Source organism: Acanthopagrus latus, chromosome 2 (genome assembly GCF_904848185.1).
Source record: "Acanthopagrus latus isolate v.2019 chromosome 2, fAcaLat1.1, whole genome shotgun sequence".
NCBI lineage: Eukaryota > Metazoa > Chordata > Actinopteri > Spariformes > Sparidae > Acanthopagrus > Acanthopagrus latus.
Window position 1 is genome coordinate 31064937 of NC_051040.1, and position 18281 is coordinate 31083217.

Below are 18281 nucleotides of genomic sequence, written 5' to 3' on the forward strand. Positions count from 1 at the left end.
CGGGGCCTGGTGCTAGATATCTATCTATCTATCTATCTATCTATCTATCTATCTATCTATCTATCTATATATATGTGTCATGTCATGTCATATCATTATCCGTAACCGCTTATCCCTTTCCATGGGTCACGGGGTGTTGCTGCTGGAGCCAATCCCAGCCTTGTCTCAGGGCGAGGGCAGGGTACTCCCTGGACAAGTCGCCAGCTCATCGCAGGGCCCTCACTGATGAGCAATGTGGGGTTCAGTATCTTGCTCAAAGACACTTCGACATGCAGCTCAGCCTTGCCCTGAGCCAGGATTTGAACTCGTCGACCTCTAGTCGACCTGCTCTACCCGCTGAGCTACAGCTGCCCATATATATATATATATATATATATATATATATGACCCTATGTGCTCACTAGTTGTGTATTTAGATCTCTACTAAATGATCTGTGCACTTGGTAGGGTGCTAAGTTGTATTTCAGGGGCTTTTTGAAAAATTTCCATTTGTTGGTAGACAAATTGTTGCTGGACTAACCTTTGCACAATTATTACTTACTTCTTCCTTCCATTAAAGAGACATAAAATCTATGTCCATAACTTCTACTTTAACTATAGTTGAAGGTTTATTGCAAAGTTTTAGCAAGAGCAAAGCATACAGCTCAAACCTATCTCAATTCCTATGAATCATTATCAAGAATACCTATTGATAAAAAACATAATTCAGTAAATAAAAGACTTTTCAGGCCATGGCCAATATGCCTTTCCCTTGCTGCTGAAAGCCGAAGTCCTTCAGGCCATTCACAACCCTGCCTGAGGTCCCCAAATTTCTTCGAAGTCCAAACTTCATACCATCAGAGTGAGCGAAAGAACTCCAATGTTCAAATTATAATCCACCATTGTTTGGTATAAAGGTTAATCATACTTGTACTCTGTTATCTCTGGATCCAATTGCAAATCTCCTGAAGTCCATTCTGCGATGATAGGCTGCTCACGTACTCCATTTTGTAGGTTAATCCAAGTTAAGAGAGTGGAGGAAGATTTTGTCTCTTCTCCTTCTGTTTTTTTTTTGTTTTGTTTTGTTTGTTTTTTTACAATTTTTGTTACAACTTTGTAACTGTACCGTGCCACTGTGGCACACTGGGAGTAGTTGTCCACCTTTCCTGTGTGTGTGGAACAAAGTCTCTCGCCATTCTCTCGGGGATCCTTTGTCCTTTTTCCGGTGCCCCTTCACCACTGGTCTTGACATCTCCCTGGACTACATTATAGGGTTGACCCCCTTAGAAGGTAACCTGACCATCCTGACAGTGGTGGATAGATTTTCTGAGATGGTTCATTCTGTTGCTCTCCTAAGTTGCCCTTTCCAGTGTTCCTACAGTTACCAGCTGCCACTGTGTCCAGTCCTGGAGGGAGAGGTCAGAGTCCCTTCAGCCCAGGCCCTCATCCGTCGCTGTCACCGTATCTGATATGGGGCCCGTCTGGTCTCTTGTCTTGCTTAGAAGTTTGGCCAGGAACCAAGAGAACCGCCGGGACCGCCAAGACCGCCAGGACCGCCGGGACCACCGGGACCACCGGGAGACTCCGGCCTCTTCCCATAGACCTGGGCAAAAAGTGTGGCTGTCCTCCAAGGACCTTCCCTCGATAGTGGAAGCCCGCAAGTTGGCTCCTCGCTTTGGGGGTCCGTTCCCTATCTCCAGGGTGGTCGACCCGGTGGCTGTGCATCTCAGGCTTCCCAGGTCCCTGAGAGTGCACCCAACATTTCATGTGGCCAGGGTCAAGCCAGTGGAAGAGTGTTTCCTGGTCCCAGTCTCCAGACACCCACCACCCCCCTAAGTTCTTTGATGGTGGCACAGTTTATACGGTGAAGCTGCTTTTGGCATTTTGTCGACGTAGTTGTGGTCACCAGTACTTAGGGGACGGGGAGGGATATGGCCTGGAAGAGAGGTCCTGGGTTTCCACCAGTAACATTATGGACCCTAGGCTAATTGTGGACATTCTCTGCCACCATCCTGACCAGCCTATGATGTCAGGTGCTGTCCCTAGAGGTGGGGGTACTGTCTTGTAGTATTTACCTTTCCTTTCCTTTAACCTGAACTATGTGTCGAGTTGTGCATTTGAGTCCATTCATTTGTCATCACACAGTCTTGACGATTATGTTCTTGTCAAATTTGAATTTGGACCATGTAAGACTCTTTGATGACCCATTGTTTCAGTTAAAAGGGCAGTTATAGGTCAACTGTGGCCTTATTTCTGCATGTGAGAATTAATTTTGTTCAAACTCTTACAGATTAGTGCCAGAAGATCCTCTGACAGCTTATAACCTTTCAAAAGAACACAAAACAGTACAACAGTAACCTAACCTAACAACTTTAACTGTTGGCAAGCATTTGAAGTTCATAAACAGTTAGTTAGTAAGGTCACCTATAACTGTTTACCACCAAATAGTAAACAGTTAGTGAAATAACGGTTATGTTGTACCTGTGTGTATGCAGTGTTGCTCCCATCTGTGGCTTGCACCGTCAGGTTGTAGAAGGAATGCTGTTCAGCATCTAGAGGCTTGGCAATTATGATGGTACCCACAGCTTTCTCTACATCAAACACACTGTCGGTGTTCCCACCTGATCAGGAGAGGAGGGAGGTCAAACAGGAGAAGGGGGTGCACCCAGTGTCAATATAACAGACAAACTCTATTATGATGAATACACAATAGCCTACAAACACACACAGACACACATACACTGTTTCAAACATTCAACCATGTTCAGAAATGTCCTGCCATGTGCATATGTTTGTGTACTGTCTGTTAGTGAATTGAGCAAGTACAGGACATGACTGGAGACACACACACACCCACACACACAGACATATTAGCTCCACACACTCTTGCACAAGATCACAGCAGCACAACGAAGCATGAGCATTTGCCATGCGAGCAGCCACAGCACTACATTTTTGCATTAACTTGTTAAAATTATTATTATTATAAACTGTACACCGTATACTGAAATATAATCATCAGCATTGACAAAGGAAGCACAGGGAAGTGTCAAATAATGACCATCTTGGCAGACCAAATAACACCACAACTAGGTAGGGAAGAAGGGAGAGAGCTGGAACAAGAGCTAAGCAAACCCACTTTGTTCCACAACCCTGCCTACATCTGGCTAATGTCCTGTCACAGGAAAATAAAATGGACGTGCTGCTGTACCACCAGACGACAGAGCAGAACAGTTTTTTAAGACATTTTATTATTTATTAATTTATGCATATTTTGTTTTGAGTGTAGAAGGGACTACTATTTGCATTTTGTTGTATAACCTTTTGTTGTGAAATGATTAAAAGGTGAACCTTGTATCTTACGGCAAAAGGATCATCTGAGCTCACTGATGATATTTTGAAGGGAAAACCAGTGTGGGATCTTCAATCTGGAAACAAACCACAATGCAGGACTGGACTTCACATAACTGCCAACCCACAACTAATTAAAAAAAATAATTAGTTGAGTGGCTGATGTTGAACAAGCCTAGCTGATCTTGAACAAACCTATTCTTTGAACCATAACCACTCTACCAGAAGACTCCAGTAGAAGGCAGGGCCTGTGTTAGAAAGAATGAAGGTTACAGGATTGTCCTGGTTGATAACCCTGGTTATCTTGACTGCAGGTCCTCTACCTATTGACCCTGGCAGACAGCAGTTTTGTACTGATTGGCCAGCTATGCACATATGGAGAGTTCTATAAAAAGTCCAATGGAGACTAGTTGAGGCCCTCGCCTATGCTAAAAGGCATTAGCAACAGGATGGCAAGACTTAGCTCATGAGTAGGAAAAATAGTGTGTGATATCTTTGCATGAGTAAAAAGTGTTATATAAATGCATTTGTCCATTGCATCAGGAGTATGTGTTGTAGGAATTTGTACTCTAGTCTGTGCATCTAACAGACGTCCTGTTTCAGCTGTAATTATCTCTCACCCAAATTGACTTATTTCTCAGCATATGGGCCTGAGAGCCCCTGTTAGGCCTCACATTACACAAGGCCTGGTTAAGGAGTGTATATGCAACAATAAAAGGTAAATTTAGGTTAAATTGGGCTATCAATAATAATTAATGATTATTTGGGATAATTATTCATTATGATAAATAATATGACCCAATTTGCATTAGATCACCTCAGGGCACCACCCTTGAAGAAGGGAAAAGACAGTAATTTTAAGAAGCAGAGGGTGTCGAGTGAGAGAGAGAGAACAATGTATGCTCTGGGGTTTTGACTGCCTGATCAGCAGGCGGTCTGTCACCCTGACCAATAGTAGCTCAAACTTGAATTCTGCACCTAGGTGTGAAGAATGGGGAATTCTGGGAAACTGAGTTAGGTTCAGAGTCCATTTTGAAATCCACAATGAATGACTTCATCTGTGGGTCCCAACAGCCCCTCTCACCTCTTGTCTCATGTCTTCGTCTCTCTGTCTTTGAAACAGTATACGTTGTCCAGTGGGGGAGACTCATCCTGAGTTTTCCCCCTCCCCTGTCCCACCTGTCAAATCGCTATTTATGATGGTTGATCCTGTGTCTGTGACATTCCAATCCCACTGCAGGCTCTATACTCATCCAAGCTCCAATAAGTTCTGAATAACTATTAAACTAGAATCTTGCCTCCTTAATTCAAATTTATAATGAAACTGTAGGATATATCCATAAAACTGATGCTTTCCAGGTTTCTCTATGTTATTGTTAAGCCACGATAAAGTTTTATTGCTTAATGAGTTTGAGGTCAGGGAGAAACCAGCCCTCTCGGTGAGCCTTGGTGAGTGGGACCAAATCTCAGAACATTCTTTATGTTCAATATTTCTGTTATTTACCAGTAAAATGTTTCTGATATGTTTTGTTAAGATAGGACTAGAAGTTATATGTATAAGTCCTTGGTTCTACTGTATATTGTATGTTGAAGTGTGTTTTTATGTTTAATCACATTTTAACTCTTTTTGAATGATAAGTGATCTTAATCATGTTGAATTCTTTTCACATAGACAAAATTCCACTTTTAGAAATGGTGAAGTTCTGGGAAAGTTAAACACGATTTCGAAAATAAACAGCAGTTTAGTTAAACTAAACTTTTGCACCAATAATACCTCCATATAAAACTCATATGACAGAAGGAGTGACGCTGTCAGCCGGCCCCCTTTTGGTTCTGCTGCAGGTCAATAAAAGGGACATGCTCTCTGCTCTTCTCTGCTCCTCTCTCACTCTCACTCCATTTCTTCTCACTCATCTATCGATTCTTCTCTTGCTTTTATTTTATTTTTAAAGTGTAATCTTTATTTTTATTTTGCGACAAGCTCTAAGAAAACCAAACTGAAGAACTACACTTTAAGTGCTTCACTTTTATCAAAGTTTTTAACAGAACAAAGTTTCTTCTTTTTTTTCTTTTCTTTTTTTTATTTATAATATATCGTTAAAGTATCACAGACTGATCCAGAAGAAGTTGAATTAGTTCAGAACTTGAGAGGCACCATTCGAAACCACAAAGGTAAAGTCTTTCTCAGGACTACTTGATGATCATTTGATGAAGAACATTGCCGTAACAGTATCCTTCAGAAGCCGTACAAATGGTCTCACACTAAAAAGAGACTCTGTGTGCTCCTAGCCGAGACCGGCTCTGCCTCCAGCACTCCCAATGCGGACATCCTGCTGGGCTTTGGACCAAGAGTTCCTCAACAGAGAACCAGCCTTCTCTCTGGCTATTGGACCGATGCGCCGAGCCCGTGGTCCAACCCAGAACACTTGAGGAACCAAAACTTCAGGGCCTCCTGACTCCCAGACAAAGCAGGCTGAACATCTTCATACAGCTGGATCCACACACTTGAGAATGAGTTGGTGTCGAAAGTTCTGACTTTTATCTTATACAATTAAGAAAATTGAGATTAGCATTAGTTAGCATTAAAATTTACTCCCGTAATATTCAATATATAAAAACAGGATGCTTTAACTTCACCATCTACCAATGGTCATCTAACTTTATTTCTTTACTCATTACAGTCATTACATTTTCTGTAATCTGTTGTTGTTCATCTAAAATTATCATTTCATTTATTTTACCCTGAATTACTTAGTTAATAAACATATATAACACTTTGTCATTGTCTGGAACTGAAATCTGGAAATCACTGCTTCAGAATATGAGATTGAATATAGATTTTGAAACTGAATAAATTGATTTGAAATTGATTTGAACTGTTCAAGCTACACTTGACCAGTCGGATTTGACTAATTTCCTTTGGATTAGTCAAATAGATAAAACAACAGAGGTGGTGCCCCATTCACAAGTGTATAATTATTCACTAGTGATTAATTACCTTTATTATTAAGTAGTGTATCTCCTACAGTGCACAGGTGCTGCTAACAGCAGGTCATTAGTAAGAGCTGTCACCAGGGTAACCCCAGGGTGGTTGCCATGGGAGCAGATAAAAAGACTTACGCTTAACCTATGATGAAAAGTAGTACTAATGTGAAACACACACTCACACATACAAATTGACAAATGTACACTCATACTGAGCTGCTATACAGTTTATTCCCCTTGACCCAACTCCAACCAACAACTCACCGTAATGCCAACAGCACAGGGGTGAATGATGAGCGTCAACAATGGGGACAACGAGAAAGAAAGGAAATGAAATAGACAGCAAAGTGGAGTAGTGGAAGTTGTAAACTAGATACCTTCTGAGGAACAGTTCCTGCCACAAGCACTCTGCAGAATATAGAACATCTCACGGAAAGACCTGGGACCTTCCAGGCATGAAGCATTGAGGAGAGAAAGGAGAGAGAGGGTGAGGCAGAACAGATATAAGGGACCAAAGGAAGTAAACAAGGAGGACAGGAGAATAATGTGATGAACAAAGGAGAAGAGGATATAGACTAATGAGACTAGTAAGGGACTGCTTCAGAACCTATGACAAATTATTTGAATAATCCTGAGCCATGGGGTGTAGTCTACTAAAATATTAATTTTGAGTCATTTTGGTTTATATCTAGCAAGTTTTTATACCAATGTGTTGATATCTTTTACTAGTATGCATATGAACTTCTTCTTCATAGTATAAAAAACTGTACTTGTATGTATCTGTACTTGTACTGTATCTGTTAGACTTAGATCGTTTTTATACTGTTGCACGCTATTTGCTATATGAACACATTTTAACAATACCTTGTGATTGTTTTATTTGTTTTACACTTATTATGACTGTAATAGGTGAGCTTCCAGAGAATGGATCTATACACACCAACAAATTATAAATGAAGTGAGAAAGAATGTCAGACAGAGAAAGAAAAAAAAAATGCCAGAAAAAGAGAGAAGAAGCGGAAAACGTATGGCGAGCCAGATGGAAGAGCCAGAAGGTATCTCCAGTTTGGTGAACATTGACTGTCACTGGCCAGATACAACAAAAGGAAAGATGGATGGTGCATTCATGGAACCGTCAGCCATTCTAGTTGCTGTTGTCCATCTAGTTTGGGCTTACTGGAGCCCACAGTTCATGTATCGAAGCTGGGGATCTGTCAATCTAGATATAAAGTAAAGTAAAGTAAATAAAGTACTGATAATTAATATTATTGAGTCACATTAGAATTGTCACCACACAAAATGCACAAAAATGCAATTCAGTGCACCAGGCATGACATTATCCTGTTAAGCCTGCCAAGTGGCTAAAAGTGATTAATTTGAGCGTTCCATGCTGGGTATATCACACTTATAGGGCAATGTAAAACTGGCTTTAAAATGCTCTTATTGAGAGTGTACAGTACCTCCTTCAAGCAAAAATTTATGAAAAAAAAACAAAATTAGACGAATGTATCTGTTTGTATGTATGCATTTCCCTCTAAAAACTTGAGAACCATTCATCCAGTAGACTTCATATGTAAGTGTGTATTGCTTGGAACAAAAGGAAATGCAGTGGATGGGAAGTGTTGACAATATAAGAAAACATTTAGTAGATCTTGACCTCTCCACTATGGTAGCTGCATGTACCTGCATAAATAATGGTACTGCATTAGTTTACTGACAGATCTTTACCCCTCTAAGATAGCACCATTAGATGCATAGCTGCAATATTTGAACCATTCTAACAGTTGCTTATTGTTTTATTATTCATACACTTTTCACTTCATATATACATTTAAACACACACACATACATACAACACATACATACATATACAAATGTATATATAGACTCCAAATATATCTAAATGTTGCCTCTATGTGAAAAGTAATTTATATATATATATGTATATATATGTATATTTATATACTTATGTTTACTTTAACTGCTACATAGTTTAACAAGTGAGGAAATGGCATAAACTTACTGAGACTGTTGTAGTTGCCTAATCATTTCAATTATTTTCCTTTAAAAAAAAATACAACTGCCAGCAATTATCTTAACTGCATTTTTTTAATATTTATTTGGTGGAGAATTATTTGTTGAATTGATAGAGGACAAATACTCATTAGAATAAATGATGGATGAGGCTTTAGATTATTCAATAATGAAAACAGTGTCATGGCCTCTATATGACTAATCCTCAGAAATAAATCAATCTGCTCTAGATTTTTCAGTTTAATACTGCCACTTTGGCAGAGTGACAATGCGGCTTTAGTCTAGACCTAAGTGCAGGCAATTGAACAAGAGACTAATAACTGAGTTTATTTTTTTTTTTATTTTTTTTCAACTTGAGGCATTTTTACTGTAAAAGCTGCTACTTCTTGCTGAGATGACACTTTCACTTTAAGAAAAAAAAAAAAAAAAATGACCGCAAAACTTTGGACCACAGAGATGTGTATCTTTGTTCATATAAATGAAAATATCCTGGGAAACATTAATGTAACAGTGAAATAGTCAACAGCTTCAGCAGATGAGGTGATGTTTAAGTTTGCTGAACGAGTATGATGATTGATGGTTTTGTATTCTTGCCGATTTATGTAGATCATTACAATGTGTTGAATGTCATCTCTCCACCACGCTGAGGGAAAGAGAAAACAGCACAGAAGCATAAGTGGTGATTTATTACACTTGTGAGTGAAAATCCAAGTGTACTGTGCTGTATGCTAACTGTCTCAAGGAAATGTGTGTATTTTATATGCTTTTGCCAAATTTAGAGAGGAGATATTCTGTGTTGGGTTCCACATGTGTGTCTTCGTGTGCAGGCTACACACTGGAGCCAAAGTGAATTCATCAATTTTTGATGAAGTTTCTTTTGGAGTCATGTAAAAATATTTGCTCTGTATAGTTTACATTATTGTGTTCATAAATGCACAGTACATTTCCACTTCTGTAATGCAATTTGCTGAAGTTCCGAGATAACTGAATCAGTTTTTGTCAGTTATTTGGACTGTATTTTTGTATTCATTGTTTAGACACAAGCCATTACTGTTGCTTATAGCATTGTCTATTGTTTGTAGTACTGTCTATAGTATTTAGGAATTGTCTATTAAGTTAATTTTGGTCACTATTGTGTAGTTGGTCAGACAGTCCACTTTAAAGGTGCATATCTGTTAATGAGCGGTTTTCGTGCACCATTATTATCAGTCTAAGTCAAGACAACCATCCTGTACTAAAACACCTGTTATTATCTTGAAATCCTCAACTTGCAGCATTAACACTGTTCCTGTGTATTTTGTAAGTTCAGTCTGGCAATAAAGACCTACATACAATTCTATTTTGTGTTGCCCTTTTATGACCAGGCCATACAAGTTTCACTTCCATTTTAGTAGAGGAGCACATAGCCAGTGCTGCTGGTTGCTCTCATCCTCTGCTCCTCCGCATTGTGGAAGGACGTTATGCTGTATACTGAAGCTACTGAAGGCCATATCCATGCATTTTTTCTAATATTCAGAAGTCTTTATTCATTTATTTGATTGTGGAATATAATTATTCACCTTGTAAGTTATTAAGCTAGCATTCATGTATAATTGCAATTGCGCGTGATTCTGTAATCACCAAGGGAACTCCCCGAACTTGCAACTCCAGCTGTCTGTGCTGCTCTCAAAATGCAACTGGTGGGTGCTGACGGATGAGGGAGCATGTTTCCGCAGAACAGAGGCAACCATTTGAATTCTGGAGTAAGAGTCTTTATGATCATATTTGATTGTTTGGCTAGCTGGATAAACTGCTTCAACCAAGAAGGAGCCCCTAAAGTATGTTTTGCCCAGAGCCATATGAAGAGAGTCATCTTTAAATGGCACTAGTTAGAAACAACAACGTGTCAGCTAATGGTAAAGACTTAATAAACCTAAGCAGTCAGTGTCGAGTGTGTGGTAGCTCTTGAGAAAGCTGCGAGCAGCAATGCTGGAAAGGGATATCACATGGAACAAACTGGGACATTTTCCGGCAGGAAAGGATAGGAAAGTCCCTCAACATATCAAATATGATGATGAAGTTTGTTTTTTATCTTGCCTTAATCTAAATCAATCCTCTTACAACTGCCTATTAACTTTAACTATTATCATTACTCTAGAGGGCATATAGACCTGGAGAAGCTGCCACCATTGTGACTGAGATGGGCAGAGCATAGCGGATCATGCAGCAAGGCCAAAGTACCTAAGCTGCATATTACACCATATTACACCAACACTGTCAGCCATACACACACCATGCAATGAGTCTGGGCACACCCTACCTCACACTACAAAAAGCCCTCCTCTGGCTAGCACAGGATCGTCCTCACCTATAGGCGGATTTTACCTGTGATGTCAAACCACAAGGAGGTGGAGCTCTGCTGCAGTGACACCACACCCACAATTTCAGCCACCTTGTCATTCTCCATGATGGTGAAATTGTAGAGTGGCTCATCGAAGAGCAGAGGCAGGGTCAAGGGAGGGGGTCGACGGATCCACTCTATGTGTAGGCGAGCTGTGGAGGACTTTTGAGGACGTCCATTGTCCATTGCTTTGATCTAAAGAGTGAAGCACACAAGTTAGATTGTAAAATAGGGAAAAGATAATGAAAAGGGAAAGATAATGAAAAGAACAGGGAAAAAAATAATTGAAAACTGTCATACTACCTGGTCCTGGGTTTGTTCTGTCATAATTGAATTTAAATATTTAGGAATATTCAATATATAAGTATGAAACCGAAATAATGATTAATGTTTTGAAATTGGATTCTGACATTAATTAATGACAATTAATAAATCACCGTAAACTAGCAATAAACAACTTTTTGCTCCCACTTATCATTCTAAAGTAAATATTGATAGCACTGTGTAATGGCTACAGCAAAATGACACCAGATTTGCATTGATTGGTTCCCTCTTCATTTTGCTTTCTAAGAGCAATCTATGGCACAAAAAAGTGCATCTGAAATTGTGTAACCAAAACACTAAGGTACAGTGTTCTCCCTGGCCACTATCCTCAGGTAACATGGAAACAACTAGAATAACTATGTAAACAACACTGCAAAAGAAAAAGAACCTTGTTGATTAAGGAGGCAATGAGGGTGAAGAATGATTGAAACTAAGGTAAAACATAAGTGAAACTACAGGCTGATTCTGATTGCGAACACTCCAGTGTTGTGTCAGTGTCTGTTCCCCTGTTGATATGTGTTGCCTTCTACCACCAGGACTTGAGATGGTCCAAAACCAACATTCTTTCTTCTAGATCAGAAAGTTTTAAAACCTCACTAATAATTAATACAACTAGTTGTTTTATTCTGCCTCCCAAGCTCTGTGATGAGGGTTTCTGGATCAAACTGGGATTCTTACAGTTGTTCTTTGCTTTGGACAGTAGAAAGGCTGCTAGCAGTAGCCATAGTGCTAATGCTGTATTTGCGACAGTGGCACAAACACTAATACCACAGGGAAATACTAGCAGGGGGGAAATTTGTAAAGGTTGTCTATTTGCACCTTACAGAAATGATTCACTCAACCAGACATAAAAGGACCACTCGTGGTTGTGGTGACTAAAGTGTTTTGAAAAAAAAAAAGATTTAATTGACTGCCCTGTTTGATACTGTATAGACTACTGAAACTTTACTCCTTTTAACTAGCAATTAGTGACCAACAAACGCTTCAGTTTGCCCCCAAATACTCTACTAAGTTTACTCTTCTAGTCTTGATGCCGTGGTTCAGTTGATTATATTACCAAAATAATTCTCAAATAAATGAATCTAAACCTTCAATCAGTAAACCTGCAGTTTTCAGTACACCTGTTGTCTGGGGCCCTAGCCCTGCGGAAAAAAAAATTACCTGTCATGTATTAAAACGTATTCAAATAATTCAAAATTGATCATCCTATAAAACAGAAATAACTTTGACAGAGCTATCAAGATTTTCATCCTGTTACCAGATTAACAGAAAACATCATATCCTAATAAAGGTAGAAGTCTGATGTTGGGCATCCGGCCGGTTTATCCTATGAATTGAGCCATTTCAGATTAAGATTTAAGCACAACATCCATCCACTGATTTATGCTGTGTTTTATTCAAAGTTGAAGGTCTGGTTTTCCTACTTGAAATTCCAAGCTTACAACCTCCAATCTTATCATCTCCACACAGGGTAGATGGATTTGCCCTGAGTTTAGAAGGAATTCATGAAGGAATTCGGATTTTGAGTGGTCAATTGAACTTGTTCTGGTGGGTCAGTAATTTTTTTCTGAATTGTGTGGAACACAGAGTAAGACTTTGAATTCAAATAATTACAAATGTCTTAAAAATTGATTGGCAGACATGCTTAAAAATTGATGGAGGCTTGCATACAGTCAGGATGTCGTAGCTTCCAGCACTGAAAGCCTTGCGTGAAGATACAACTGCAGTCTTTGGGTCAATGAAGAACTTCCCATCCTCATTGCCATCCACGATGCTGTAGGAGAGGTCGCTGTTTGGCCCGTCATCCCGGTCATAAGCGAACACTCGATAGATGGGCTCCCCCTTCTTTCTCCGCTCTCTCTCTGGAAGTTTGACCTGGTAGACCTTCTCAGGAAATGTGGGCTTGTTGTCATTTTCATCTAGGACCTGAACCATCACCCATACTGTACTCTGCCTGGGACTAGGGCCGCCATCAGACACCAACACCTGCAGGTGCAGAACAGAATGAGTGGTTCATCTAAAAAACATACACACAATATGTGTTCCAATTCATGGTGCATTCACGTGTTCTTCTTTAACTTATATACTTTCTATATTTTCTCTTTTCTCTCTTATTCATTTTTTTTTACATATTTCTTAGTATTTTAAGTCTTGTAGTTATTGTATGTCTGTATCTCTGTCTACCTGCTAATGTTACAAGTGAATTTCCCCGATGTGGGAGAAATGAAAGTCTAAAGTCTAAAGCCTTTTATTTTATGCCATCGATTCTGATTTCAAACTTTTCACAATACAAATTTCTTGGCAGGAAACAACAGCTACTCCCTGTTTTTCTTCATCTTCCAACCCAGTCATTTCTGGTGGCCACATGAGACTTGAAAGGCCCTCACACTAGAGCCATGTTTGTCCATTCTGGGCTACTGTAGAAGTATGGCAGTACATCATGGCAAGCTCTGTGGAGGAGGACCCACTCCTTATGTAAGGTAATGAAAACACAACACTTCTTATTTTTGGGTTATTATACACTGATTTAAACTTACTTTTCAATATTGTATTCCATTTCTGCCAAATCTAAAACCTTTAAGTCAAAGTAGGTGTCAGGCAATCATTATTTCAACTTTGATTTATGATGCCATTTTGATGCATTTCTCCCCTCGTACTTTAACAAACTCCTCCTACAGATTTAAGACCACAGACTTCCCATTCACTCAGTATCATCCTCAGACCTTGAACATGAGAAGTTATCAAAAGCTTTCGCCTACATCATACCTGGTAGGTGTGGTGGTGCGCTCCATTTTGATGCTTTCTATAAAACACACAATTTCCCATCTACACTAAATTGCTCACACCATGTAGAGGGTGTCCCCCTGAATGTGTCTATGCATCAATACTAAATCGGCGGCCTTTTTGATTTTTACTGCCATTTTGAAACATTTCTATGTCTCGTACTTTAACGAACTCCTCCAACAGATTTTACACCTCAGACTTCACATTCTCATCCTAAGACCTTGAAGATTAAAATTTAGCAAAAGCTTTTGCCTAAAAATCTTACCTGGTGGAAATCATGGTGTGGTTGCCATAAGCAAGTTCTTATAATTTCAACATACAATTTCCCATCTACACCGAATTTCTCACACATGTAGAGGGTGTCACCCTGAATAAGTTCATTCATCAATACGGTGTCATATCCATAGTCCCACCCACTAGACAAAGGAAGTAAGGCTCATATCAATCAATCACACTTCCTACGTGTATATAAATGTGCAAAATTTGGTATACATTTATCGTGACCAGACGCACAGAAAAGCTATTTGGATTCATACCCTCGGTCCAACAGGAAGTCAGCGATTTTGACTTCTGTCGCCATTTTGACCCACTTCCTCGCATATGAAAAGTCATCAAAAGCTTAGCCTAGTGGGCGCTTTGATGTGCTCCATTACGACGTTTTCTCCACATCAAACACAACAACATGACATGAAAGTAACAGGTGAGTGTGCCCTCCGACAGTGCTACAGCCAGACGTGCGTGTTGCGAGGGCCCGGTCATCGCTAATTGCAGCCTACTTTTTTTTTTTTTTTTTTGCTTTGTGTAAAGATTAACATGGGCAGGCTTGGTAAATGAGCTTCTTTGTTTTATAAACTAGCCTAACACAAATGATATAAAGATTGTTTTTTTATCATTATTGATTAATTCATGATTTGTTGATTGACAAACATAATATGTTGTCAATTCAAATTTGTCATAACCCATATTTACATTTCTTGTTACGAAGCAACCTCTAGTGGCCCAGCTATTAAGGCAGCAAGGAGGAGGGGGTGAGTGCAGTTACATTGGTCAGATGCAAAGCCCATTTGAACAGTACCTGCCTCAATACCTGACACTTAGTATGGCACTCATGGCACTCATTGTGGCTCCATTGGAATCTCCACCCTCCAGACTTGCAGACTGACACTTTGTTTCCACAAGCATATGTGTATGGAGGCAAATCAACTGCAAGTCCATTAATTTCTATGGGAATATCTCTGTGATATCTGATGGGTCGGCAAAACTCCTCCCCTCCATAATATTTCAGTCTGGAATTTGCCTCCAGATTTAGCTTAGCTAACATGATGCTTACTAGCAGAAATTATTGGTCCTATTCTAATCCCTGTAGTTAAGGGGGTGGTGATAAACAAACCAAATTAGCCTTTCACCCATGGCTATCAATTTCCATCCCTATGTAAAGAACTGCATTTCCTTGCATTGGAGACTGGGGGCATTATCCATATATTTACAGATATATATGGCACCATCTTAAAAGATGGCACTGTGCCAGTGGCAGCCTATCATAGCAGAAGGCAGTTTGGATATCTCCTGGTTCTGTTTTTTGTCCTTTGGTCTCTCCAGCTGATCACCTTGAGACCCAAAACCCTTTTAGCCAGGGAGAGACCCACAGTGCAGAGCGGGGGGTTAAATGGAAAAGAAAGAGCTTGAAGTTTAACTCCTGCATCCCTGCAGTTATTACTGGAAACATAAGGTCCTTGGCAAATAAGATGGATGAACTGGAAGCGCTTGCCAGGATGCCAGGAGGGAGTACAGAGAGTCCACTATCGTGTGTTTCACAGAAATGTGGCATACCAGATGTAAATTCTAGACCTCAACACCGCTAGCAGCAAGAAGAAAGGAGGAGGGCTCATCGCGCTCATGAACAACAGGTGGTGTCACCTCGGGCACATTTCCGTGCTTCTGCAGCATAACATAGACATCGAGCTCTTCGCCATCGGACTTTGTCCACATTATTTGCCACAGAAGTTTACAAGTGTCATTGCCATAACTGTCTACACTCCACCATCTGGCAACGCCAAAGCCGTGTGTGACATCATCCACGCTGTGACCATGCCACTTCAGACAAAACATCCAGCCTTCATTATCATCACAGGTGACTTCAACCACATCTCTCTCTCATCCACACTCCTAACGTTTCATCAGTTTGTCAAATGCACAACAAGAGAAAATAAAACAATAGATCTGCTGTATGCATATGGTAAAGATGCACCAGTGACAGTGTGGACTGTGAGGAAGGGTAATAGTCTCCTGAGGCCATGAATTCACTGCAGGGTGCCCTGGAAGCCACTGACTGGGATGTCCTGTACAAACCACATGGCAAGGACATTGATGGCCTACCTGACTGCATCTGAATATATTGGGTTCTGCATGGACAACACCATCCCAACTAAAGATGTCAGCTGCTACGCAGACAACAAACCCTGGGTTACCAGTGACACAATGAGAAAAAGAGGGCCTTCAAGTCAGGGGACTGAGCACAGCTGAAGCGTGTTCAGAGAGAACTTAAACAAAGCATCAGGGAGAGTAAGGAAACTACAGGAGAAAACTTCAGTACAAACTTGAACTCCTCCCTGGCGATTTCACTGATGTGCACGAAACTTTGCGCACAGCATCTGTGGACCCTCCTGACAAACTGTTATTTAAAGAATTTAGATTTTTCAAACAATACTCATGTTATCAAATAACAACTTCCTGTAGATTTCACTCCAAACAGGAGAGTGTTGCATATTTCCACATTGGTGTGTCCAATTGATGTGTCCACCTGATGAAACTCAGGTTGATACTTAGTAGCAACCAATTACCACTAGGTGGCGCTCTGATTACCACTGGGTGGTGCTCTTTAAATTGAAGTCTGATTAACACAAATTATTATGATTATTATTATTGTTGTTGTTGTTGTTGTTGTTATTGCCAGTGTCCTCCTGACAAATGCTGATGAAAGGTGTTACCAGGGGACTCTATAGCGCCCTCTAGAGTATTAAAAATCCAAGTCCCACCTCCTACATGCACATACATAAATGACATTCTGTCATGACTCCTGTTTGTGTTGTTCTTGTATCTGTTTTTGTTTGTTTGTTTGTTTGTTTTTTTTGTATTTGATTCATATCTTGTTGTGTACTATGTTTTGTTTTTCCATGTCTTGTGTCTCATGTTTTGATTTTCCATGCCCTCATGTGTCCTTTAAGTTCTCCTATGTTCTCCCCTCTGGCTCCCTCTGTCTGTTGTCTTGTTCCCTCCTGGTCTGTTCCTCTGTGCTCCTCCGCCTCGTTATCACACCTGGCTTCCTTCCTCCTCTCTCTCCTCACCTGGTCCTCTTCATGTCATTAGTGTCTGTGTGTTTCCTTCACTCCTTGTCCGGTCATTGTCTTTGTTTTCTGTTTGTATTCTGTCCTTAGTTGTTCATGCTCCTGTTCATGCTCCTGTTCGAACTCCTGTCCCCTGTTTGGTATGTTTTGGTTTTGAGTTTTCTATGTTTGAGTTGAACTTTGATTTTTGATTTGTACTTTGTCTTGCTGTTTTCTTTTGTTGCTACTTTGTCTTGTTGGTTTTGTTTTGCTACTTTGCCTTTTGTCCCATGTTTGTTTTTGCATTCAGCTTTTGTTTAATTAAAGCTCGCCTTTTGTCCCCGTGATCCTTGCCTTCCTGTGTATCTGCGTTTGGGTCCACTTTCCCTTTCCATAGTTTTCCCCTTTAAAACCCCCAAACCTGACACATTCGGTGTGCATCATGACCAGACGCACAAAAAACATCGGGGTACCAAACTGTCACTCCAACCGAAAGTCGCCCACTTTGATTCAAAGTTCACATTTCACCCCCATTTTGATCCATTTCCATGCCTCGTATTTTAATGAACTCCTCCTACAGATTGAACACCACAGACCTTGAACATAAAAAGGTATCAAAAGCTTTCTCCTACATCAAACATGGTGGGTGTCATCATGTGGTCCATTTTCATGCTTCGCCATTAAGCATTGAGTCCTTATAACTTCAACATACAAATTCCCATGTACACCAAATGCATCATACATGTATACAATGGAGCCCTGAATACCTCCATGCATCAATACTGTGTCATATCTGTAGTGCCACCTTCAGACAAACATCCTATTTACATGACATTCATAGGTTTTTTTCCTCCATATCATACTCTACAAGATGACACGCAATTAAAAGATGAGCACACCCTCCGACAGGATTGCTGCCAATCATTATTCAAAACACAACACAACACCATAAACTCGTTTGAGGGATTTTTCACCTGTAGTCCATTTTGCTTTTATGTAGGGAATAACTTCCTCATTCCTATCTGGACCAAACTTCACATTTGATAAGAGTCCAGCCCTGAACACATAGGCCAATATACAGTCATAGTCACAGCGCCACATGTTTGACACAGGAAATGACA

General features: G+C 40.1%; 1 protein-coding gene across 12 annotated transcripts in view; it reads right to left on the bottom strand.

Annotated features, from left to right (window-relative positions):
* fat3a (FAT atypical cadherin 3a) overlaps window positions 1-18281 on the bottom strand; it is a 226858-nt gene that overhangs the window by 113053 nt on the left and 95524 nt on the right. For 6 of the 12 annotated variants that reach the window (XM_037119836.1, XM_037119872.1, XM_037119845.1 and 3 more), the window contains exons 5-8: window positions 12725-13039; window positions 10714-10924; window positions 6693-6761; window positions 2461-2600 (exon numbers count right to left, since the gene is read on the bottom strand). In XM_037119836.1, coding sequence (XP_036975731.1) covers window positions 2461-2600; window positions 6693-6761; window positions 10714-10924; window positions 12725-13039 — 735 coding nt within the window. Of the gene's footprint in view, window positions 1-2460; window positions 2601-4339; window positions 8993-10648; window positions 10925-12724; window positions 13040-18281 lie in introns of those variants that run through there. The other 6 variants (XM_037119880.1, XM_037119863.1, XM_037119854.1 and 3 more) reach the window with 4 other exon arrangements.